At 53.8% G+C, this 24,232-nt stretch overlaps 1 protein-coding gene across 1 annotated transcript; it reads right to left on the reverse strand.

Moving 5' to 3' along the window:
* Positions 1 to 13,650: 13,650 nt before the first annotated feature.
* Positions 13,651 to 18,254, reverse strand: CDK9 (cyclin dependent kinase 9). The gene is made up of 7 exons (XM_030858592.2): positions 17,569 to 18,254; positions 17,027 to 17,108; positions 16,167 to 16,257; positions 15,638 to 15,804; positions 15,352 to 15,523; positions 15,044 to 15,192; positions 13,651 to 14,579 (listed from the first exon to the last, which is right to left on the reverse strand). Exons 1-7 carry the CDS (start codon positions 18,006 to 18,008, stop codon positions 14,214 to 14,216), a joined length of 1,467 nt encoding a protein of 488 aa, XP_030714452.1. The 5' UTR covers positions 18,009 to 18,254; the 3' UTR covers positions 13,651 to 14,213.
* Between the last annotated feature and the right edge of the window lie 5,978 nt (positions 18,255 to 24,232).

Below are 24,232 nucleotides of genomic sequence, written 5' to 3' on the forward strand. Positions count from 1 at the left end.
AGATCACCAGGGAATTCCTTATAGGGCCTTGTTGATGCAGACAAGATTTTTTGTATCTTAACTTTCTTGCTCAACAATAAGCTCATAGGGATCCCTCTAAGACATTTACTTAACAAATAGTTAAGTAACACCTTTCTGGGCCAGGCACTGTTTTAAACACATTCTACATATGCTCATTTAATCAACAAAACTCTATGAAACATGTGCTAGTATTATATCCTGTTTCACAAATGAGGAAACTGAGACACAAAGGAATAAAGACACATGCTCAAGTCACAAACTCAAGCTTTGAACTCTGGCCCTGGAGTCCTTATTCCCAGCCTCTGTACCTCCTTCCTGCTGCCCTCCCCCACTGGGGGTGAGGGGGCACTGCTAACTCTGCAACAGTGGAGAGTGCATCCCCCACTTGCCTGCAGTGTTCTGCCACAGTGGATAACATCTACACCAGGGTCTTATATTTCTGCAGGTGAGATTGCGTGGAGGGGGACAGTTGGGTCCAGGGGTGTTTGCATTCCTTCCCGCCAACACTTGTAAACGTTGCAGCCCACCAGCTGTGTAGTGTGAGGAGAGCCCCCCTCTTCCAGAATGTCCCCCAGACGACTGGGTATAGAGTACCCTGTCATTTGTACTCTGCATTTCCCTGGCTGCAGTGAAGTTGAACATCTTTCCAGGCATTTATTTTAGTAAACTGCCTCTCACTCATCCTCGGCCTATATATATTTCCAACATCTGTTCAGCACCTTATTGTCAATTATAAAGCACTTTGGGTATCACAGATGTGAGTCCTCAGTTCTGTCCTCTATATGGGAAGTATTTTTTTCTTGATCTATTAGTGGTGGCCCCAGTTGATTCATTTGTAACAGCGGGTATTGGGGCTCTCGGCCATTCTTCCAAGAATAAGATCCCTGGGAAAATGAGATCCCGGGGGGAGACTCCCTCCTCATTTGGATGAGTGCAAATCTGACCTTTTCATCCCTCCTTGGAACCATTTTATTGTCTTCTAAATGTAATTCAATTTCTTATTGGAAAATCCCATTGCCTACTTTCCTGAATCTTAACTGATTTCTTTCCCTTTGTTCTGAGCAAAGCAGTCCTGTCAGTTCTCCCCTCTGGCCTGATACAGCCCTTCTCTAGGGTGGGGTGAACTCAACAGTCCTAAAAAATCGTGGAGGGGCTTCCCTGGTGGCGCAGTGGTTGAGAGTCCGCCTGCCGATGCAGGGGACACGGCTTTGTGCCCCAGTCCGGGAAGATCCCACATGCCGCGGAGCGGCTGGACCTGTGAGCCATGGCCGCTGAGCCTGCGCGTCCGGAGCCTGTGCTCCGCAACGGAAGAGGCCACAACAGTGAGAGGCCCGCGTACCGCAAAAAAAAAAAAAAAATCGTTGAACTACACACCTCAGCTCAAGTTGGAAACAGAAATAGATGTAGAGACACAGAAGGCAAGAAACAGCACAGAAAATTCCAGGGATCCTATCTGGTATCATCCCAGTTGTGCAGGAAATTATAACTGGTGACTGGAGCCTTGGCAAAGTCACCCAGTGGCCTTGGGCATGGCACCTGTCCCCTAGACCTCTGCTTCCTCCATGGTCTCCAAGGACAAAATTTTTTTTGGCCGTGCCGCGTGGCCTGCAGGATCTTGGCAGTGAAAGTGCTGAGTCCTAACCACTGGACCACCAGGGAATTCCCTCCAACGACAATTTTCATAGCCAGTGACGCCAGGAAATTTAAAAGGGGAGGGGACAGAATAGATTTATTTTCTTTTCCTTATTCAAACTTTTCCTTACTTTTTATTTTGTTTTGAAATTCTAAATTTTTTTTTTTTGGATGGATGATACAGCATATCATTCAAATAGTCAAAGGTACAAAAAGGAGAAAAGCTTCCTTCCCACTCCAGGTCTCAGCATCCTTATTCCCCGCCCCAAAGCAAAGTTATGTTTCTTGTGATCTTTCCAGAGACATTTTATGCACTTATAAGCAAATACGAATATATTTTGATTTCCCTTTTATACTCAAAGATAGCAGAAGACTATATACATGAGTCTGCCTTGTACTTTTCCCACATATCTTTATATCCTGGACCTTATTCTGGACTGTGTTGGCACATAAGAGCTGCCCCATTGGCTAATTTGTTTTTTCAAAGCTGCATAGTACTCCTTGTTGAAGAAGTACTGTCGTGTATTTGGCCAGTCTCCTACTGATGGACATTTAGGTTTTCAATATTTTGCCATCACAAGTAATGTTACGGTGGGTAACATCATTTCTTCCATGTGTGAGCACATCTGATGGATAAATTCCGGGAAGTGCAATGGCTAGGTCAAAGGTGATTTGCATTTGACACTTTCATACAGATTGCCACGCTGTCCTCCAGAGGGACACGACTGGTTTCCACCCCCATGCCCCTGCAGGGCATGAGCCAGCTGCTTCCTCACCAACACACACTGTTAGCCAACTTTGATCTTGCCAATTGCATGGGTGGAAAAGTGGATTCCCAGGGTAGTTATCATTTGCGTTTATTTTATTGTGAAGGAGGGTGAGCATTTTTCTTATGTTTAAAAGTCATTTGTATTTCTTTAGCGGTCCACTCCTCTCTTTTGCATCATTGCTTTTTATTTGAAAAGCCACAGATGTTTGTAGAAGAAAACAGAGAAATGTATAAAGGAGAAAATCAAAGGCATCTTAATAGGGCACCTGGAGAGCCACTGTGAGCCTTTTGTTAGCCACTGAGGTGTTCTCGTTCTCCATAAAGAACAATAGAAACAAAGCCATTGTCTGGAGAGCAAAGAAAAGAAAACAAGGGCACAGAGAAACTGGCAAGGAGGTCAGTGTCCACCCACGTGAGGCAGGTCTGCAGGCATGTGTGGAGGGTAAGTGAGGGGCCAGGGCTCCTGCTTCAACCCACACCCTCCCAAGGGGAAAGGATGTGAATCCATCCATTCCCTCATTCATTTGATGAGAAATTGTCTCTATGCCAGACCTGGGCTGGGTGCTGGGGACACTGTGTTCTGGGGACAGATGACAAGGCTCTGCTCTTGAAGTGCCCTGTCCAGGGGGCAAGAGAATAGTAAAGAATGAAACTTATGAAGAACGAATATTTGCAACCCCTGATTAGAGGCTGTAGGGGCAGGAGGCTGAGGCCCAGAGAGGGATAGAGACAGCTTGGAGCCACACAAGAGGTCAGCAAAGGCACCATGCTGGGCTTTCTAAATTCAGATCTGCCTGAGTTACTGTCCCCTCTCCTGCCTCATCATGACAGCTGGAAAGGACTTCAGAAATTGGCCTTGGCCTCTTCCACCTCCATTTGCCTCTGTCTGAAACACCCTTCCCCTAAGCTCTTCCTCTTTGCTTTTTTGGGTGGGTTCTTTTTTGCGGTACGCGGGCCTCTCACTGTTGTGGCCTCTCCTGTTGCGGAGAACAGGCTCCGGATGCGCAGGCTCAGCGGCCATGGCTCACGGGCCCAGCCGCTCCGCGGCATGTGGGATCTTCCCGGACTGGGGCACGAAGCCATGTCCCCTGCATCGGCAGGCGGACTCTCAACCACTGTGCCACCAGGGAAGCCCTTAGCTATTATTAAGCACTTATCCCTGTACTTGGCATTACAATCTCTCTCTTCTTTTAATAAATTCGTTTATTTTATTTATTTATTTTTGGCTGCGTTGGGTCTTCCTTGCTGTGCATGGGCTTTCTCTAATTGCCGCGAGCAGGGGCTACTCTTCGTTGTGGTGCGCGGGCTTCTCATTGCGGTGGCTTCTCTTGTCGCAGAGCACGGGCTCTAGGCGTGCGGGCTTCGGTAGTTGTGGCACACGGGCCTAGTTGCTCCGCGGCATGTGGGATCTTCCCGGACCAGGGCTCAAACCCATGTCCCCTGAATTGGCAGGCGGATTCTTAACCACTGTGCCACCAGGGAAGGCCTGCAATCTCTTTTAAATCCTCACAAGAATTGTATGAATTAGAGATTATCCCCACTTTAAAGGTAACGAAATGGAGGCTCACAGAGGGTAAGCAACTCACTCAGGGTGACACAGGCAGTATGCGGCAGAGCCAAGATACAAACCCAGGTTTTCTGCCTCTAACACGTGCCCCTACTCTCTACCACTTGTCTGGTCAATCTGCTGTCAATGCGCTGTGTGACCTTGGGCAATTCGCTTCCTCTCTCTGATCCTGACTCTCAGTCTCCTCCTTAGCAGAACAAGGGTTGAAATGAGTTCTGTCCCAGGTCATAATTTCTAGGGGGATCTTGATGAGGACAAGAGCCTCCAAAGGCCACCGCACTCCGGAGAGCCTGGACTAGAGGAGTCCTGCTGCCCCTTCGCCGCCCCCATCCAGGGTTCTATGGAGACCAAGGGAGGTTCAGTCTCATAGGCAGGTTTACGCAGAAGCCTAGCATTCAGAAGGGAGGTACATTTCTGATGGCCACACCAGGGTTCTGTCCCTCCGATATACATAAGGACTTCCCCACCTCTGAATATCAATTCATATCCAGTGACCTACAAGAAAATACTTTTCTGTCACTGGGTGAAAAGAAACTTGCCTTAAACAGAATTCCATATCCTCAGCAGCACAGCCTCTCCTTATCCTTGCCCCGACTCTGGCTACAAAGGTGTTTAATGGATTTAGTTTATTAGGAGGGCAGAGAACCTTAGAAACGGGCCTCCCTTTGACGCTGCAATTCTACTACTTCTAAAAATGACCCTGAGGAAACAAACAATTGGAACTGTGCTCAGAGCCCCACATGCTCTGTTTATCGCTCTCCAGTGGCAGGTGACACGGTTGATGACCTGACAACGCCCTCCTTCCTGAAACCCTTTGTTCTCTGGGCTTCCCCGACACCTCCCTCCCCATTCTCCTTCTTCCTTGCTGGCTGTGCCTTACTGGCCCCGCCTTCTCCCTTCCAATCTCCTCACCTTGGCGGCCAGGGGCTCACGCCTTTCTCCAAGGTGGTCCCTGCTGTCCTGGCTCTATGATGATGTCTGACTTTCAAATGTCCCTCTTCGCTGAGCTACCGACATGAGCATCTGGTGACCTCCTGATGTCTGCAGGCATTTCTGCCTTAAAACCTGCTGCTCCCCAGACCTTCCCAGCACAGAGGACAGCTCCACCATCCACCAAGGGGCTCAGGTCTAAAGCTGGACTTCACCCTGGGTTTCCCTCCCCATCACCCCTGAGGCCCCACCCACCCCAGCCTCTCCAGGAGCCACTCCCATCCCTCCAGTGGCATCTCAGGCTGCCACTGCAGGTCTACCCTCTAGCCTCCTTCCTGCTGTTCCTCTCGACCCTTACAACCATAACCATTCTCCATCATTTTTAAAGAAACCCAGATCTCGTCTCTCCTGCTTCAAATCTTCCAGTGGATTCCCACTGCACTTAGGATGAGGTCCACACTTCTGATCTTACCATCTCTAACCATTGCCGCCCCCAGCCCTGCTGTCCTCCTCTGATTCACAACCATGCCAAGCTCATGCCCACCCTTTGTGAAAGTCCACACCTGTGAGCACCTAGCGTTAAAAGTGCCCATTTAATCCTCCCAACAGCTTTAGGAGTACTGTGATTATCCTCCTTGTGAAGATGGGAAACTGAGGCACAGATGGGTTACGCAGCCAGCCAAAGGTCACACAGAGTGAATGCGTGACAGAGCCTCAGGGCCTTCGCACTGGGGTTCCTTCTGCCTGGAATGTTCTTCCCCTCAAAGTTCACGTGACCGATTCATGATCATTCCAGGTCTCTGCTCAAACGGCACCTTCTTGCCACATTCTTTTCACCATTTACCCTTTTGTACCTTTTGAATTTTGAACCACGTGATTGTATTAGTATTTCAAAATAAACATTTTCTAAGAGTGTTATAAATCTCGATCTAAGAAGACTCTTAAGGGAACAAACCTGCTGATGAGACAGTATGGACAGTAGGATCCCATTTTTGTTAAAATAATTATAATTTAGAAAACAGCCTGGGTGTTACTTCCCCAGATGGTAACTGTAATGAGCTCTGAGCGGTGAGGCTAGAGGTGCTTTTTTAATATATACATATATATTTTTTTCTTTTTTAAAAATTTTATTTAGGGCTTCCCTGGTGGCGCAGTGGTTGAGAGTCCACCTGCCGATGCGGGGGACACGGGTTCGTGCCCTGGTCCGGGAGGATCCCACGTGCCGCGGAGCGGCTGGGCCCGTGAGCCGTGGCCGCTGGGCCTGCGTGTCCAGAGCCTGTGCTCCGCGGCGGGAGAGGCCACAGCAGTGAGAGGCCCGCGTACCGCAAAAAAAAAAAATTTATTTAGAGGTGACTTTTTTTTTTTGGTCGCACTGCATGGCTTACAGGATCTTAGTCCCCCAACTAGGGATTGAACCTGGGCCACAGTGCTGAGAGCTCCGGGTCCTAACCACTGGGAAGCCAGGGAATTCCCAAGAGGTGACTTTTACCTTCCTTTTACTTGTATGTGTCTTATAATTCTTCCCCCGGGAACATGCGTAAGTGGGAAGAAGAATGAATGATTTCTTCCACACTGGGTGGCTGGCACTTCAGAGCTCTCCTTGACCAACCGTCTCGGTCAGCAGTTGGGGACACTGAGGCCAGCAAGGGACCTGAATTGATCTGGAAGCAGATGTGGCTCCTGGATGCTCCTGGGGTGCTCCTGGGGTCCCCACTCATGGCCAAGAAGGCCCTTTGGAGGGCACCGGACATGTGGCCTGGGGTCTTGAGGTGGGCCACATCACAGAAAGGTTGGTTTCAGCTCTGCCACCTCTCCGAGGGGTCTGAATGCTCTCCAAGCTGGCCAAGTCCTTCTCTGCTCAAACTGAGAGCAGGTGTCTTACCAATTTTCAGAGGGAAAAAAAAGCGTGGAATATTTTTTCTCAATTTTTTATCACACTCTGCAACCACAATTGTCCTCAGCACCTGCTCCCTGGGGTATAAGATTTACTGAGCCTCTTCCTTGCCATTTTACAGGTGAGGAAACTGAGGAATCACCTGTGAAGGTCACCAACTAGCAAGTTGGTTCAAGGATTCAGCTCAGTTCTAGCTCCTTTTTTTTTTTTTGCAGTACGCGGGCCTCTCAGTGCCGTGGCCTCTCCCGTTGCGGAGCGCAGGCTCCGGACGCGCAGGCTCAGCGGCCGCGGCTCACGGGCCCAGCCGCTCGGCGGCATGTGGGATCTTCCCGGACCGAGGCACAAACCCGTGTCCCCTGCATCGGCAGGCGGACTCGCAACCACTGCGCCACCAGGGAAGCCCTCCAGCTCCTTTTGATTCCACACTTAGCCCCTCTGATCAAGCTGGGAATCCCTGGCTTTTTATTTTTTTATATAATATGGATTTTCTTAAATAACAGTTAATGTGAGTTCTTTCTAGACAGCAGCGCTGTGCGGAGACATTTACACGCATATATTTCGTTTGATCATCACACTCACCCTGTGAGGAAGGTTCTGTTCCGGGCAGGACCCATTTCTCAGGGGAGGCAACAAAGGTCTAACAGGGGAAGTGGCTTAGTCATTCACAGGAGTCTGTAACACCCCACGCTGCACCCAGGGCACCCCTGGACCCCGCCCCCACCTGCCCTGTGCCCTTGGACGTGCCTGGTCATCTGGTCAACTGGGCTCTGGCTTCGAGCCAGCTCTCAGTTCAAAGGGTGGCCCTGCTGGTGATGAGGAGTCCTGTGAAATGCCAACCCTCCCCAGCCCCTGGGGCCACCCTCAGTTTTCTCCCCCCTGGTGAGGGGGTCACACCGTGTGACAGGTCACCTCACCTCTCTAGGGTTCTGGCCTCTAGAGTAAGGGGGCCTGGGTGAACTTGCAGAGGCCATAGCTCCCAAACCCTGGCTTCTGGGGCTGCCCTTCCTCTGCTGCTGGGCAGAAGGCTCTGTCTGACACGAGGTCTGGGGAGAAGTGGCCTGCCAGGCGTGCAGCCCCTGGGAACGCTGGCTGAGCTGCTGCAGGGCGTCGGACGGCCATCCCAAAGAGGGAGGGAGGCACTGCCTCGTGGTGCCCATTCTACAGAGGAGGAAACCGAGGCTTGGTGAGGCTAAGCAACTTGTCTAGTGTCTGACAGAACCTAGACTCTTGTAGCCCAGCCCAGGGTTCCCATCTCCAGCTCTGGCTGGTCTCCACCAGGGACTGGCTCTGCAGCTTCCCAGCTGGCGGGCCTCGGCCTCGGCCAGTCTCCTCGCCCCCTGAAACCCTGTTTCCTCATCTATAAAGCGGGTGGACACAGTCCTTCCTGCCTCAGAGGGCCGGAGGAGGTGAATGAGGGAGGGCTGGGCCCAGAGCACAGAGCAAGGTCTCCACACATGAGCGAGGTTAGGAATCTTTAACAGGCCGAGTCCTTAAATGCTCTTAACTGCACCTTCCACATCTATGAAATGCAGATAATAATGGTCTCAGATCCATGAAACGCAGACGACAATGCGCACAGGGCCCAGCAGGTAGTAAGCACTTCGATCAATGTTGCCATTATTATTATTATCATTATTAATTATTATCACCAAAATGGAGCTAACAGCCCTTCCTCACAGATCAGTCCGGAGAGTTAAATCAGAAGAAAACCAGTGGGTGTACGGGGCCTGGCACGCAGGAGGACCCTTGAGACGGCCTCTGCCACCTCCCACGCCGGCCGCCGGGTCTCCCCTAGAGACCTCCCTCCAGAGCTTCCCACGCCCACACTGGGTGGGAGCTTCTGTGACGCCTCCAGCTGGGCGGAAGGGGGGCTATGAGGCCTGTGGCGGGGGGGCGGCCCTTGACCACCCCAGGCCTTCAGAACAAGGCTTATGATGACAAGATTTTTCCCTTGGGGCCCCGCAAAGTGTGGGGTTAATATCATCACTAATGGCCTTGGATCCCTGGGGGCTATTTACACCCTTTGTACAAAGGAAGAATTTAGAGAGGCAGGCCCCCTGTCCAAGGTCACCGTGTTCTCCTACCTGGAAGGAGGCAGCTCTAGCCGAGAGAGGACCCCCGCATGGGCCCGGCCGCTCCATGGGTGCTTCCCACCAGAGCTTCTCAGCCACTGGCCAGGAGGTAGCCAGGGACCTGGCACCTCTCATCCCTGGGCTTCCCGCTCCATGACCGGCTGGGGCACGAAGTGACTCATAGGTGTGGGTACCCCTGCCAAGCCTGCCCTGGGCTGGGCCAGAGAGGGGATGGGGAAGTCGGGGGGATTTCTAAGACCTCGTAGCCTTCTCCCACCCTGATGTTGGGTGAGGGGGGGTGGGGAGTGTGCTGGGAGGCAGGTCTTCCCTGATAGGTCTCTGCTCTCATCCCGGGATCAGCCCAGGGATCTCTCGGCCTCCCTGGCTGTTTTCTGAGCGCAGGACTAGTCAGGACCTCCCTGTGAGTTAAATAACAACCGGCGGAGGTTAAAGGTGAGCAGGCAGAACGGGGTGTGTAGGGAGGGGGCACTTGGGAGACTTCCGGACCTTGGGGCTGGGCTTCCTGCCCAGTGGGGCTGGCTTTATCTGGCCTCTCTTATCACAGCCCACCCCTCTCCTTACCTCTCCTTACCGTTACGGCCATTTCCCTGGCCCTGCCGAGCTGGGATCCCTGGGGAGGGGGGATAGGACACGGGGTGCCCTTGACCTAAGGCGTCCAAGCCTGCCAGGGTGAGGGCTGTGTCACCAAATCATTTGATCAAAAAGATGCCAGGACACAGACCCAGTCCTCGGCCTGCAGGGTGACATCGAGGGCCTGTCCAGGCGAGCTGGCAAAGGCCGTTCCCATTTCCACAGCCTTTCCAGCCACCTGCTTGACCGCTAGCTGACTCACTCCTGCACTTGGGAGACTCCCAGGTGCCAGGCTGCCTCCGGGTGATGCCTCCACAAGGCCCTGCCCTCTGGGAGCATTTATTCCTGGCTCCGCACCTCCCTCCACAGATGGGGATGACACCACATCACCCCAGGGTGCAAGGCTGAAGGGGTCATACCCACACCTACCCGGCTAGTCCCAGCCTCCTCTCTGGGGTGTTCTATGGGGAGATGGGGGGGTGGGGAGAGCTCAGAGCCAGAAGCTCCAGGGTTTAGGGCCTGTTTTGGTCGTTTTAAAATACAGTTTAATTGCATGAGTAAAAATATTAATTCAGGAAATATAAGAAAACACAGAGAAGCATAAAGGACAGAACCACCCCAAATAACCATGGGTAACGTTTCAGTGTGATTGCTTCCATCACACTCCTGCAGAAGCAGGAGATATTTCATAACCTGCTCTTTCCATCTGTTGTCTTTGTGTTGTTGTTATTGTTTTAATATTTATTTTATTTATTTGGCTGTGCCAAGTCTTAGTTGTGGTACGCAGGATCTTTAGTTGCTGCGTGTGGGATCTAGTTCCCTGACTAGGGATGGAACCCGGATACCCTGAATCGGGAGCGTGGAGTCTTAGCCACTGGACCACCAGGGAAGTCCCAATCCACCTGTTGTCTTTGGAACGTCTTTCTGTCATAGTGTATATACTTCGTCCTTTCACGTGGCGGCCCAGCATCCCATCACAGGGCCGTGCTCTACCTGTGCCGCCCAGATCCTGGCCAGCAAGGCAGCATCGCCCATCAGCTTGTTAGAGGTGCCCCACCCAGACCTGTGAGTCAGGGGTCGGATGTGCAGTGACTCTGCACGCTCTAACTTATTGAAGCTGGTGGAGGTTTATGCTTTTCCACCTTTTCCACAAGCAAGGCTGCCCTGAACATCATGGACACACTCGGTGGAGGTAGCAGAGAACAGGGTTGGAGCATGGCCTTTCAGGTTCTAGTCCTGGTGTGGCCACTGTACACTGGGCCACGTGGCTCTTCTGTGTACAGGACAAGAATCAACACGTGCCCTCTCTAGTGGGTCATTCCATGACGTGCTGGCTCCCGTCTTAGAATATACAAGACCAGCTCCTTCCCTAATCCTCCTTTACCGTAGATTACTGCTACTTCTTGTCTTTGGTCCCCTTCCTCCTGTTCTCCAGTGAGCCTACTCCTCTCGGCAGGGCTTCATCCAAAGCAATCCACCCAACGGCTCTTGCCAAAGTCATCACTGAGGTCAGTGTGGCTAAACCTGACGGTCAGTCTTCACCCCCATCTTCCTGGCCCATCGAAAGCACTTGTCTAGGTGATCACTACCATGTCTCAAAAACACCCTCTGTCCTTTAGCTTCTGGAACTCACTCTTCCTATGGTCTCTCTCTCTCTTTTTTTTTTTTTTGGCCATGCCGTGCAGCTTGTGGGACGGCCATTACCCTACATTACCCTACATGTAAGCTTGTTGAACACTGGAGTGTCCCAGTGGACCACGTCTCCCTACTCCGCTCTTCCCACGTGATCTCATCCTGCGTTGGGACTTTAAAAACCACCAGGCTGGCAACTCCCAAAGGTGTGTTTAGACTCTGGGGGGCTCTGAATTATATATATAGTTCAGGTATATACCTGCCAACTCAACCTGGATGTCCATCTGTCAACCTCCCATTCACCATTGAAAAACCGTGCTCCAGGGACTTCCCTGGTGGTCCAGTGGTTGACTCTGCCTTCCACTGCAGGGGGCACAGGTTCGATCCCTGGTCCCTGGTCGGGGAACTAAGATCCCACATGCACGTGGCGTGGCCAAAAGAAAAACAAAAACTGCCCAAAAACCACAATCCAGCCTGACCAGCTGCAGCCTTCTCTGTCTCAAGGATGGTAGCTCCGTCCTCCTTCCAGCCAAAGCCTAGGACTCTCAACTCCTCATTCATTCAAACTCACATCCAATCTGAATGATTTGCCCTCACAGTAACCTATACATCCAAGCACTCCTCACCACCAGCTTCATGACCAGCTTGGTCCAGGCCACCATCATCTTCTGCCCAGATTATTACAATAGCCCTAACCAACCTCCCTGCTTCCATCTTTACCTCCTTAGTTTTTCTCAACATAGTCACTGTTTTTTCATTTTTTATTGGTATTTTTTTAATTTATTTTTTATTGAAGTATAGTTGAATCACAATGCTGTATTAATTACTGTTGTACAGCAAAGTGGCTCAGTTATATATATATGTGTGTGTATATATATATGTATATATTCTTTTTCATATTCTTTTCCATTATGGTTGATCACAGGGTATTGAATATAGTTCCCTGTGCTATACAGTAGGACCTTGTTGTCTACCCATTCTGTATATACTAGTTTGCATCTGCTAATCCCAAACTCCCAATGCAACCCTCTCCCACCCCTGCCCCCTTGGCAACCACCAGTCTATTCTCTACGTCCCTGATTCTTTTTGTTTCATAGATAGGTTCATTTGTGTCTTCTTTTAGGTTCTACATGTAAGTGATAACATATGCACTTGTCTTTCTCTTCCTGACTTACTTCACGTAGTATGATAACCTCTAGTTGCACCCATGTTGCTGCAGATGGCATTTCGTTTTTTTATGGCTGAGTAGTATTCCACTGTAGATACGTACATCTTTATCCATTCATCTGTTGATGGACATTTAGATTGTTTCCGTGTCTTGGCTATTGTGAATAGTGCTGCTATGAACATAGGGGTGCATGTATCTTTTTGAATTATAGTTTTGTCTGGATATATGCCCAGGAGTGGGATTGCTGGATCATATGGTAGTTCTATTTTTAGTTTTGAGGAATCTCCATACTGTTTCCCACCGTGAGTTTTTAAAAATCATGATTGTGTCCCCCTCTGTGGAGTACTCTGAAGGCTTCCTAGGCTCGGGGCTAGAATAGATTCTCCTTCAGAGCCTCCAGAAGGAAACAACCCTGCCGATGACACCTACAGATTTCAGAAATTCACCTCCAGATCTGAGAAAATAAGTTTGTTATTTTAAGCCACCATGTTTGGCAGCCCCAAGAAACAAATACTAGTCAAGATTTTTTTTCTTACTTTCACTGGCCTTTTGTGAAGCTGTGGTCTAAGTTAATACCTACAAGCAAAGGAGAGTTGTGGTAAAAGGTTTTGCCAACGTTCCTTCCCAGGTCCCTCTAAGAGGACTCCCACCCGACAGAATGTAGAATTTGCCTCATGCGTGGCTGTCCCCAACTTCAGACTCGCAGGAAATGTATCCCCCAGAATGTGCTGCTCCTCCAAGGGTCCCAGCTCTGAACCCTCACAATCCAATCTTCCACTAACTATTCTGTCCTCCTGCCCACCTGCCACCCTAATCCAGGCTACTGCCACCTCCCCAAGCCCCTGGGGTCCTTCAGCTTCTCTGGTCATTTCCTCTCTTGCACCCTCTGTTCAGCAGCCTGAGAAGTTTTGCAAGTTACAGATTTGACTATTGTCATTCCACTGAGTAGGAGCCTCCGCAGCCTCCCGTGCTCGTGAGTCAAGTCTGAACGTGTGTCAGCCGCAGCGGACTGTGCCTCCACCCCCACGCCCCCCCCCCACCCCGGTCACCGCTGCAGATGTAGCTCACAGCAGGCCACCTCCAGTTCCCTCATCAGCAGACTAAGCCCCATTTCTCATGTCTCCCCGCTTCCTCGGACACTGAGTGGAGAGGAGGAGCAAGGGAGCATCATGGTACCTGCCCGGCGGGGAGCATGATAGCAAATGTTCTGGAAGGTACTCAAGAGAAAAACAGAGAAGACAAAGTCCTCTGAAGGTACGTCACGGGACATGAACTGGGTCAAAGAAAAGAACCAAGACTTGACAGATCAAATCTCAAAGGTCAGCTACAGGGTTAAGAGCTGGGGGTCTGAACATAGCACAGAGCACACAGTCATTTACTGAAAAAGAGTCAACTTTAATTGTTACTGACCAATCTGCATCCAGGAATGTCTCTGAACAACTGAACAAACACGATAAAATTGTCCTATTGAAGAAACCAAGAGTTTCTGCCAGCCCCAGAGCTTCTGAGGGTTAGGCCAAGAGCAGCCCATTCCCAAGGCTGGTTCTGTCCCCCACGCCAGCTTCTCATCCCGTGAGAAGGGCTGGGGATGGGTGAGGGACCTGTCCCCTCCTCCCAGCATGCTGGGATCTCTTAGAAAGTCACCGGTGGGGTGCGCCTTTCCTCCCATCTCACTCCTGTCCTAAGGTAAATGGAGACTCTCTGGGCATCACCCCAAAAGCCAGGGAACGAAGTGAGGCAGCCCAAGTGCCTTCCCGGACTCTCAGCCAAAGCTCTGCTCCAGTCTGCTCGGCTGGTTCCTGATGCCCAGGGTGGGGATTAAATAAAATATGCACTAGAGAAAAAACTCAAATGCCCCCAAATCTCCACAACACAAGTCACAGAGCAGAAGGAAAAATAAAACAACGGCCCTAGTGAGAAGCAGCAGCGGCCGGCCCTCAGAAGACGCGTTCAAACTCCGTCTGGTTGGTGGCGGCGGGATTGCGGCTCTGGTTGGTGGACTGCTGGGTGATCTGGCTGCCCTTCCGGCGCGGTGGTGCTAGGTACTCAAACATGGACGTCAGGTGGGTGGAGAGCATGCCCTTGAGGTCCGAGGGCATGGGGTCGGACCAGAAGAAGTCGTGGTTCAGGGCGTCATCACTGTCGATGCGCTGGGCGGGATCCAGCACCAGCAACTTGTCGATGAGGTCCAGTGCGTAGGGGTCACGCACATAGGCCTTCAGCCTGTCCTTCACCTTCCGCTTCTGGCCCTTGACCAGGTCCAGTTTCTCAAACAGCTCGTACTTGTCCACATTTGGCCACACCTGGGGTGGGAGGCATGGAAAAGAGAATGTAGTTAGTTCAGGGGGTGCGAGGCTGGTCCACCGGTCAAGCACTTGAAGGGACTAAACGCTCTCCGTTCAGAAGCTCCCAGACCGCCCCTGGAGGGCAAACTTGACCCCTCCAAGGTGAAAGCAGCAGGAACAACATAGTTGGCAAACGCCAAGTACCGGGCTCTTTGACACGAGTTGTCTGGCGTATGTGCACCAAGCCTGATAGAACCACAGTTGTCTCACAGCAGAGCAGCTCAGCTCTCAAGTGAGGGGCTCAGACGCTCTCCCCAAAGCCACAGAACTAAAGGGATGCAGCCGAGACTTGAACAGTCTGTGTGGCTCTAAACAGCAGACCCCAACCAACCACCAGCAACCTCTCCAGAATGGAGCTTTTCCTCTATCCAGCACCCACCCCTCCCCTGCCAGGGAGACTTGTCTGCAGCCCGACTCCGTACCTCAGGAGTGATGGAGCCACAGAGCTGGCTGATGAGGGCAAGCTGGTGCTGCTCTGTGTTGCCCTGCATGATAGGGCTGCGGGTCCACATCTCTGCCATGATGCACCCAGCGCCCCACAGGTCAATGGGGGGGCCGTAGTCCCGCTCCCCTGAGAAGAAGAGCACACCAGGAGGGCCCCTTGAGCCCGACAGCCTCCTGAGAGGCAATGCCCCCGGGCCGGGGGCTCAAGAAGCCCTGGCAGCGGGGGGCTGAGGCCGGGTAAGTGCCCAGCCCCTGCTTCCCTCTGCCAGCTCGGGAGAGTCCTCACCGAGCAACAGCTCCGGGGGCCGGTACCAGAGCGTCACCACACGGTTGGTGTAGCGGTTGGGCTGGCTGTTCTTGGCCAGGCTGAAGGCCCGGGCCAGCCCAAAGTCTGCCAGCTTCAGAACTCCATCGCGGGTGATGAGCACATTAGCCGCCTTCATATCCCTGTGCAGGATCTGCAGGAAGCACAAAGGCGAGGGTTCCCGAGGGTCCTTTAGCCACACCCACCCCACAGTGAGAGCAAAGGCCAGCCCAAGCCTTGGTCTCTCCTCCCCTACTCTGGCCCCCACCTTGTTCCTGTGGATGTAGTAGAGACCATTGAGCAACATCTGCATGACCCTCTTGATCTCAGACAGTGTGAACTTGACTAAGACGTTGCTCAGCAGCCCGGCAAGGTCATGCTCGCAGAAGTCAAACACCAGGTATATACTGCCTTTGCAGCGGTTATAGGGGGAAGCTGAGACCGGAAGAATGAGGGGGACAGAGAGGGACAAGAAAAAAATCAAAAATCTCATATGCAACTCACTTTCCCACAAGCAGCTCCTACCCTCTCCAACCTATGGACCCCTGGATATCCAGGTGCGAATTCCTTCACAGGTAAAATATTTTCTGAGCACCTTCTCTGGGCTGGGTACTGCGGCAGGCCCCGAGGAGGCACCTGCTCTGATGAAAGGGCCACAGAAAGCAGTCACACTTGGTACGTCTGGGTTAAGAAGAGGCAATGTAAGTATGTCCAGTTCCAACTTTTGCAAACAAAACCTTAAGCAATAAGCCTCATTTCCTCCATCTGAAAATGGGGATGAGATCCGAACAATTTACCTTTGGTTCGACAGATCTCAATCAAGTTGACCACATTCTCGTGTTTTAGAAGCTGGAGGATCTTGATTTCCCGCAAGGCTGTAATGGGGAACTGGGTGGGAAAAAGACAGGAGAAGGTCAGAAGTGGGTGAGCGCACCACAAACCAAGGAACTGGCCAGGGAGTCCACAGGAAGGGTCAAAGGTTGGGAGACAGAGTAAGAGCGTAGGCTCTGAAATTAGCTGTCTCAAATGCCACATTTGTAAAATGGGTGTAATAGTATGTATCCCTCAAGGAGCTGGTTTCAGACAACGAATTGAAATAGCGATACTTCACACAAATGCTCTATTACTAGTTACTAAATGCTCCAACCTTATAAGTTTCTTCAACCTTATAAGTTTTAGCTCTATGCCTGTGTTTAACTGTGAGATGGTTAACAAATACAAAAATAAAGAAGCAAGTCTCTTGAAAGCTGGACCAGAGCTAAGATGGGGTGGGGGGTGGAAGGCACTGTTGTTTTTCAAGTGAATACCAGTCACCCTTTTAAAGTCATTGCATATAACTTATTATTTTACATTCAACAAAATTAAACCCTAAAGAAAAAGTGCTCAAAGCCTTCCTAACTTCAGGAACCAAGGTGCACTCCGTGCAAGCATGGGCTCCCCCTCCTGCCACCAACCATATTCACCTATGAATGAACTATGAAGCGGCTTTAAAACATTTGAATTAAAAGATTTAACTTGGAAGTCAAATTCCCTGGAATATGGAAATTTCCAAACACGTAAACTGAACCTATACGTGAGAGTCCCAGAAGCAGCAGGGTGGAAACCCAACCTCACGCCCAAGGGAGCTGGCCGACCTGCCCACCCCACCCGTACTCACCCCCTCCTTCTCATTCTCCATCAGTACCTTCTTCAGAGCCACTTTTTGGCCGGTCTTGCGATGCTTTGCCTTAAACACCTCCCTGCAGGCCGAGAGGGGGACCCAAGAGGACTCTTCAGGCCATTTCCGCAGGGCCCGCCCCTCCCCCACCAGAGGAGGACAGGAAAGGGAATCCGGGCGGGGCTGGGCCGGGTACCCAGGGCACTCGGCTACCCCACCACGCGGTGTCTTCGGTCCCTCTCCGAGCCTCTACCTCCTTCCCTCTGCCCCTTCTCCTCACCCGGGAGTCTCACGGAGAGATACCGTTCCACTCACATGCTCCTCTCTGCAACCCCTCCCTGCCCCCCATCAAGGGCCTCAAGCTCCTCCCCGCCAGCCAGCTCTGTCAGGCCCGGGCGGGCTGCGGCGCGGCCTAGCGAGACCACGGGACAAGTCTGTGACTAAATGGCTTCTCCACCAACTGGGCCCGGGCCTGGGCGTCCCAACGTCTGCCCGGAGGGGTGCAGGCTTAGGGCTCCCGGTCCCTGGGGGCCAAGCCTTACCCGAAGGTGCCTTGGCCGATTTTAGCGAGCTTCTCATATTTGGACACCTCATCACAAAAGGGGCATTCCACCGAGTCGTACTGCTTTGCCATGGCCGCCTCCAGTGCGCCGCCGCCACCTCCAGCCGCCGCCGCCGTCGCTGCTCCCGCTCCGGGTCCCGCCGCCGTGCTCCAGGCCCCTCCGCGGCCGCGCCACTTCCGCCTCCACGTCCACTTCCGGCCTCGCGGCGCCGACCCCACCTCTTCCGCCCGCCGCCCGCCGCCAGGCCCCCTGGGACTTGTAGTTCCCGAGAGGCCAGGAGGAGCCGGAGCTGCAGAGGCGCCTCCGCCACCGCCGCTGCCCCCGCCTCCGCCGCCGCCACTGCTGGCGGCGGCCCCGATCGGGGGCGCGGGGAGCCGGGGCGCCGGGGCTGGGGCTCGGGGTGGTCCGTCCCGCTGCATCGGCTCGGGCCGCCGCCGCTGCCGAAGCCGCTGCCGCTCTGGCGCCCGATCCGGGGCCAGCCGCAGTGCCCTGCTCCTCCTCCTCCGACGGCACCGCCTCCGCCAGGCTGCGCTGGGCGCGGGGCGGGGGGGCGGCCCCCGAGCCGCGGCCTGGGGGCTCCCTGGCCGGGCCCGGGCCCGGGGCGGCCGGGCGAGGGGGCCGGACGGGAAGAGCCGATGAGGAGGCGGCCCGAGAGCCCGGGAGGGGGCGCGTTATAAAGGGGGAGGTGCCCCAGCCTCGCCCTCCCCTCCCCCTCCTCCCGCCCCCTCGCTCCTCCCTCCCACCCTTCGCGGCCGCACCTGCCGCCGCCGCCGCCGCCGCCGCCGCCGCCGCCGCCGCCCGCCGCCGCCCGCTGCCGCCGCCCGCTCCCTGTCCGCCCGCCGCCCTCGGCGCGTCACCGCCCGCGGCCCCTCCTCCGCCTTCGGAGGTGGGGCCCCGCGCTCTACACCTGGCTGCGAGGCGACTCGCCGCGTGCCTCAGTTTACCTACACATGCTAGCTGCCGTGGGGAGCCCCTTCCTCCCCAGCTCGGGGTGCAGCCCCTCACAGGCGAAGGCGGGAGGTGCCGAGGGAGCGGCCTCCGGCCTGGGGAGGAGAGAACGGCCGCCACCGCCGCCTCCCCGGGCCCCTGCTACCCGCCGTTGATATGGCAACTGACAGCCGCCAGGGGGCGCGGCGACATTGGAGGTGGCGAGCGAGCAAAGCCCAGGCCTTCCATCCCTGGACCCCCTGTTCTCCGGGAGGCAGGGATGAAACCCACAGGACCCCCGTCCCCCCTGAGCTGAGCTCGAGCTGGTCGCGCCCCGGGTCAGTAGTCACAAAAGTAGCTAGCATTTACTCTGCACCCTTGTGTGCTCAGGAAGTGCTGGGAGTTCCTGCTGAATCCTGAATCAACAGCCCCATAGTCAGGATCACTAACCAATTTTACAGAAGAGCACATTGAGGCTCAGAGAGGTGAGGTCATTTGCTCAAGGTCACACAGTGACAAAGCTGGGACTCGAACCTTGTCTGAGTCTGAAGAGGGTGCTCTTGACTCAGGCTATTTACAGTCTGTCCAGGAGGACAGCAGTCGTGCTGTTTGAGGCCTGTTGTCCTTATGTGCCAGGCACCAAGCCCACCATTCACCCATCTCCTTCTCTGGTCCTGTGCCCCCTTTCCCTACCCTGGCCCTTCCCCAGCATCTTTCTGATACCTTTCTGGCTCCAGGAGCCTCCTCTTTCTTCCTCCAGCCCTACTCAAAAGCCAGCCCCCAACAAGGCTGTCTTTCCAACTCCTCTGCACCTCTTCAATCTGCCGCTCCTCTCCAGTCCTCTGCCAATGGATCCTGAGTCCTGTCCTCCCCAGTCTGCCCTCTCCATCTGTCCCCCTCGGAGCACCCGCCAGATCATTCTGAAGCGGAGTCTGTATGTATTTCCCTCCACTGTCTTCAGGAAAAACAAAATTGTGACATTTGGGGCTCTTTCCATCTTCCCTTGTAGGTTGTGGCCACACTGTTTCCTACCCCCTGGGCCTCCCTGCCTTCGGGGCTGTGCTCTCTGATTGCACCCCAGTACCTTTCCCCGGTTGCTCTCCACCTCTTAGCTCACATGGCTTGGCCTTGAAGCTTCCTTGTAGGAGCAGTCAGGAATGGGTCTGGTGATCCTCGTGTCCCAAGAGACCCTGTTCTGCCATGGGGGACCCTTCCAGGTAAGGTCTTGAGGGTCAGATGAGGAGCAGAGAGCACTCTCCTGAAGGCAGTGTAGACCAGCAGGGGTTTGAGGCATGTCGGGGAGTGATCTGGGGTCAGCTTCACGGGCACACTATTAGAAGCAGAGTGGCCATTGGCTAAATTGGGGGTGGGGAGGGCAAGGAGGGAGAAAATAACAATTGTAGTAAGTACAATTTATCAAGGGAAAATCAATGGTCCAAGCTGTACGCTTCCCACTTTATGGGAATTATCTCAATTCTCACTCAGCAATATTACACTATTATTACCTCTATTGTACTCAGAAGGACTGAAATTCAGAAGTGCCGTCACTGGCCAGGGTCAAATAGCCGACCAGTTGCCATACTGATATTTGAACCGGGTCAGTCTGGTGCCAACCCCAAGCAATTACCCGTGTCAGGACCCTACCCATCTGGGCTGAGGGTGGAGTTAGGGCACAGTCTTGTCACAGCACCACTGGCTGGGTGCCTTGGATGCCGGTGGGAGGTGTGGGAGGGGATAGTAGCATTGGAGGGGGTAGGTCTGCCATGGGCTTGTGTGGCTTCCACCATCAGACTCTCAGGCTGGGGCCCCTACTTGTTTCTCATGAGCCCTCGCTAAGTCACATCCTGTGGGCAGAGGCCTCAGCAAAAGTTCCGGTGGTGTCACCTCCTCCACCCCACCATCCCTGGCCTGAACCCTGACATCGCCAGTCACTTCCCCTCAGGGCCTCAGGCCCTCAGCCGTTCCTTGGGGAGGAATGCAGGCAGGAGCAGTCAGAAGCCCTTCAGCAGGCTGCCCAGGTGAAAGTGAGAAGAAATTAGGTCCTAGCCAGAGACAATTTCTCACTGACTTTGACTTCTGATTTGCTGGTTTGAGGGAAATGTTTCCTGTTTCCATGATCAGCTAAGCTGTCAAAACAGGGCATGTGGCCAATACTCAGGAATGTTTGCCGATTGACTGACCAGGCTCTGAGAGAGCCTCTGGTCCTGCTGCCATTTAGCAGTTAGGGAAACTGAGGCACAGAGTAGGAAAGGGAGCCACTGGCCAGCTGTTTGACCCTGGCCTGGACCCTCTGTTTTCCTCCCCCGAGTAGGAACAGGGTACGGGGCATATTGAGAGAAGAAAGGCTTGTGGGGTGGGGTGCTCTTGGCTGCCGGTCTGTCTGGGGAGACAGGGGTCACTGGATAGGGGGATACAGGACAGAGAGTGGCTGTGTGATGCCCACAGCCCTGCAATCCCATGGACATTCTGCCCACATCGGCTGGGTACTGACTGTGCCTGGCCCCGTGTTGTTATGTGTCAGACCCCTAGAACTTTATAGCACCCCTCTTAGGAAGTTGTTATTATGGGGCCAAAGTTACAGAAGAAGAAACAGGTTCAGAGTGGTGAAGTGGCCTGCCAAAGGCCACGCAGCGAGGGAGCTATGGAGCTGGGATTCAAAGCCAGGTCTCTTTGTCCCCCAATATAAGACAACTGAGTCAAGCTAGGGAAAGGTATCTACTGAGTGCTACAGTATAGCAGGCCTGAGGCCAGTATGGATGCATGAGGCCAGTTCTCTCAACGGAGCATGAGGTCTGTTTGGAACATGCATATAAAGACAAAAGTGAATGTAATACAGATGATAACTCTCAGTATAAACGTGTTATTTCATTGCCACAGGATACTGTGAGGGATGTTGTATTTGTCCAATTTTACTGATGAGAAAAATGAAGCTCAGAGAGTTGATGTGACTTTGCCCGAGGTGGGGTCTGAACTCAGGTTTGCCTGGGTCCAACACCTTTGACTATGACATTGAAAGCCTCCAATCCCTGATAGTACCTGGTCAGATTGCAGACGACTGTGACATAGACTTGGAGGACGGAGGGCAAGGAGGGAGGGGACAGAAATCAGAGCAGCGTTCCTGGGGCACTATGGCTCAATCAGACCTCAGGGACTCAGTGGAGGCAAAAGATAGAGCCAGTGGAGGGACAAGTGGCATTCCGAGTGCGGGTCCGGCCCAAGCAAAGGCCTGGAGGTGGGAAAGCACTTGTGTGTTCAGTGCTGCAGAGTGGGGCTGGGCTGGCCTCCAGCACTGGCTGAGGAGGGCCTGGGGGACAGCCACCCGCCAGCAGGTCCCCAGCCACACTCCCAACGGCCACTTGAGGCAGCACAAAGAGGGCTCTGAGCTCAGCGGAGCTGCCACACTGAGCCCCATTCATCCTCTCAGGGATGCAGCAACTGCCCTGGCACCTGGGCCAACGGCAGGGCTAGCCTGGCGCTGACAAGGCCCCTCCACCACGGCAACAGGGACTCATCGTGGCTGGGACTCCCAGGTTTCACACCACGTGCCTGCCCTGGGGTTCTCCTGGCCTGTGCCAGTCTGCCCCTGGCCTGAACCACCCCCATCCCTCAGCAACAACCACCAGGGTTTGCTGAGGCCATAGTGTACTGGCCCGGGTCATCATTTGCTCCTTTCGTCTTCCCAACAACTCCAGGAAGTGGGGGCTACTGTGACCCCATTTCACAGATGAGGAAACTGAGACTCAGAGAGGTAAAGTCTCTTATGGAGGATCACAGAGCAAGTCGGGAGTGGGCCTGGCCAGGAAGCCAGCACTGGCTGATGCCACAGCCTCAGCAGTTAGCCCAAATCACTGTGACTGCCTCTTGGAAGAGAAGCTGGGGAACCCACCTTCCACCTCCCACAGGGAAGACCCCCAGCTACCACCAGGCCACAGGCCCCTCTCCCTTTTCTGACAACAACCCAGAGATGGGAAGGGACACTGGCCTGGGAGTTAGAACACCTGGGTGTCTGTCTGTCTAGTCTCTGCTCCTCTTTAGCCTCAGTTCCCTCATCTGTGAAATGGGACAGTACCAGGATCATCTCACAGGGCTGTGACGACCTGTAGGGGCTTCCAGCTCCATGCCTGGCTCATGCTCAGTGCTCAGTAGAGGGAGCTGGAGTTGTACCCTCCTTATCCTCCTAAGGCCATGGTCCAGAAATCCCATCCTTTCATTTGAACTTTGAACACCTGTCCCATCCAGGCCTGTTTGCTGCCTCTGTCTCACAGGCTGTGTCCCTTTTCCCTCCAGGGCCTCAGGTTCCCCCTCATCCCATCGAGAAGGTTCAGCAGACCCTTCCCCTGCCAAGGTCTATCATCCAGCTGCCAAAAGATGGTGGGAGCTATGAGTGTGGAAGTTAGGACCTCAGGCTCCACAGCTGGACAGGCAGATCCCAATTCCAGGTAACTTGACTTTGGGCGGGGGGCGGGGCTCAGTTTCCATGGCAGTAGAATGAGGACTAGAGAACAACATTTGCCTGTTAGGGCAGAAGAACTGAGCCCTGTGGCCGCACATACTAAGTGACCAGAAAATGTTAGTCGTTAGTAGTCATTATTTTTATGGAGGATGCAGGATGGGCCCCATCTGACCTTGAACCTTCCCTATCACAGCCCCAGTTGCCAGCCCTGGGGCCAGGATAATAATGTTCAATCATGCTGGAGCCTCTGGGAGTTGACTGCATACCTTGCACTTGTGCCTATTCTAGAGATTAGGTGACTGAGGCTTCAGAGGCAGAAGTAACTTGTCAGCAGCACTCAGAGCCAGGATTTGAAGCTCCTGGTCTTTCAGCTGCACCGCCCCCAGCAGCTGCTGAAAGCCTCCACAGGTGTCAGGGACAACCTGTGTAGGAGAGGTTTCATTTCCTCATCTCTGCCCTGTCCATGTAAGCGCGCACGCGCGCGCGCACACACACACACACACACACACACACACACACACACGCACGGGGGTTGCAGGGTGGAAAAACACCAGGCTGTGGGCTAAGGGGCCTGAAAGGGCAAGTTGTAACCCAGTCTGTGCCACCAACCCGCTGTATGACCTGGGGCAATCCTTCTGCCTGTCTGTGCCTCGGTTTTCCTATCTTTGTACAATGGGGTGGTGGACTAAATTATCGCCATGTCCCTGCTAGCTTGAAAAGGAGTGTAGTGGGCACTGATTCTGTGCCAGGCTTTGCACCAAGCACTGGACTCTGTGAGGTGGGCATTGCAAATACCCCCTACTCACAGAGAGGAAACTGAGGCTCCGGGAGGTGAGTCCCCTAGTCCAGGATCACACAGTGACAAAGCGGCCAGCCAAGACTTGAATTTGGGTCTGGGTGCTCCCAGAGCCCACAGGCCAAACCATGACACTCTCCTATCCACCGCTGCCAGTGCATCCCCCAGCACTGAGGCTTAGAATAAACCCCCCTGCCCTGAGGTCTGACTCCCTGCACCCTCCCAGCCTGCTGGCCAGACCCCCTGATAGCTGTTGGCAGGTCCCCAGAGGCCCCCAGCCCAGTGGGCTCTGTTCCCAGAGTCTGTGGTTTATTTCCCAGACCTTCCAGATCTCACGCGCTTGCGGTCTGTCCCCTGCCTCCCCGAGGCCGAGGCCAAGGAGGAGGCCCACAGGGGCCGGGACTGGGGGAGGCCCCTGCCTCCGCCCCCTGCAGAGAGGATGGGGAGGGTGGGGCTGTGGGAGTTTC

Source organism: Globicephala melas, chromosome 6, assembly GCF_963455315.2.
Source record: "Globicephala melas chromosome 6, mGloMel1.2, whole genome shotgun sequence".
In the NCBI taxonomy this organism is placed as follows: domain Eukaryota; kingdom Metazoa; phylum Chordata; class Mammalia; order Artiodactyla; family Delphinidae; genus Globicephala; species Globicephala melas.

What these genes read in the sequence shown, in the direction of transcription:
- CDK9 (XM_030858592.2), bottom strand. Translation starts at nt 18,008, where the DNA reads ATGCAGCGGGACGGACCACCCCGAGCCCCAGCCCCGGCGCCCCGGCTC. An exon ending in ATCGGCCAAGGCACCTTCGG is followed by an intron (nt 17,109 to 17,568) that starts GTAAGGCTTGGC and finishes CTCGGCCTGCAG; the next exon opens with GGAGGTGTTTAAGGCAAAGC. An exon ending in ACTACATCCACAGGAACAAG is followed by an intron (nt 15,524 to 15,637) that starts GTGGGGGCCAGA and finishes TGCTTCCTGCAG; the next exon opens with ATCCTGCACAGGGATATGAA.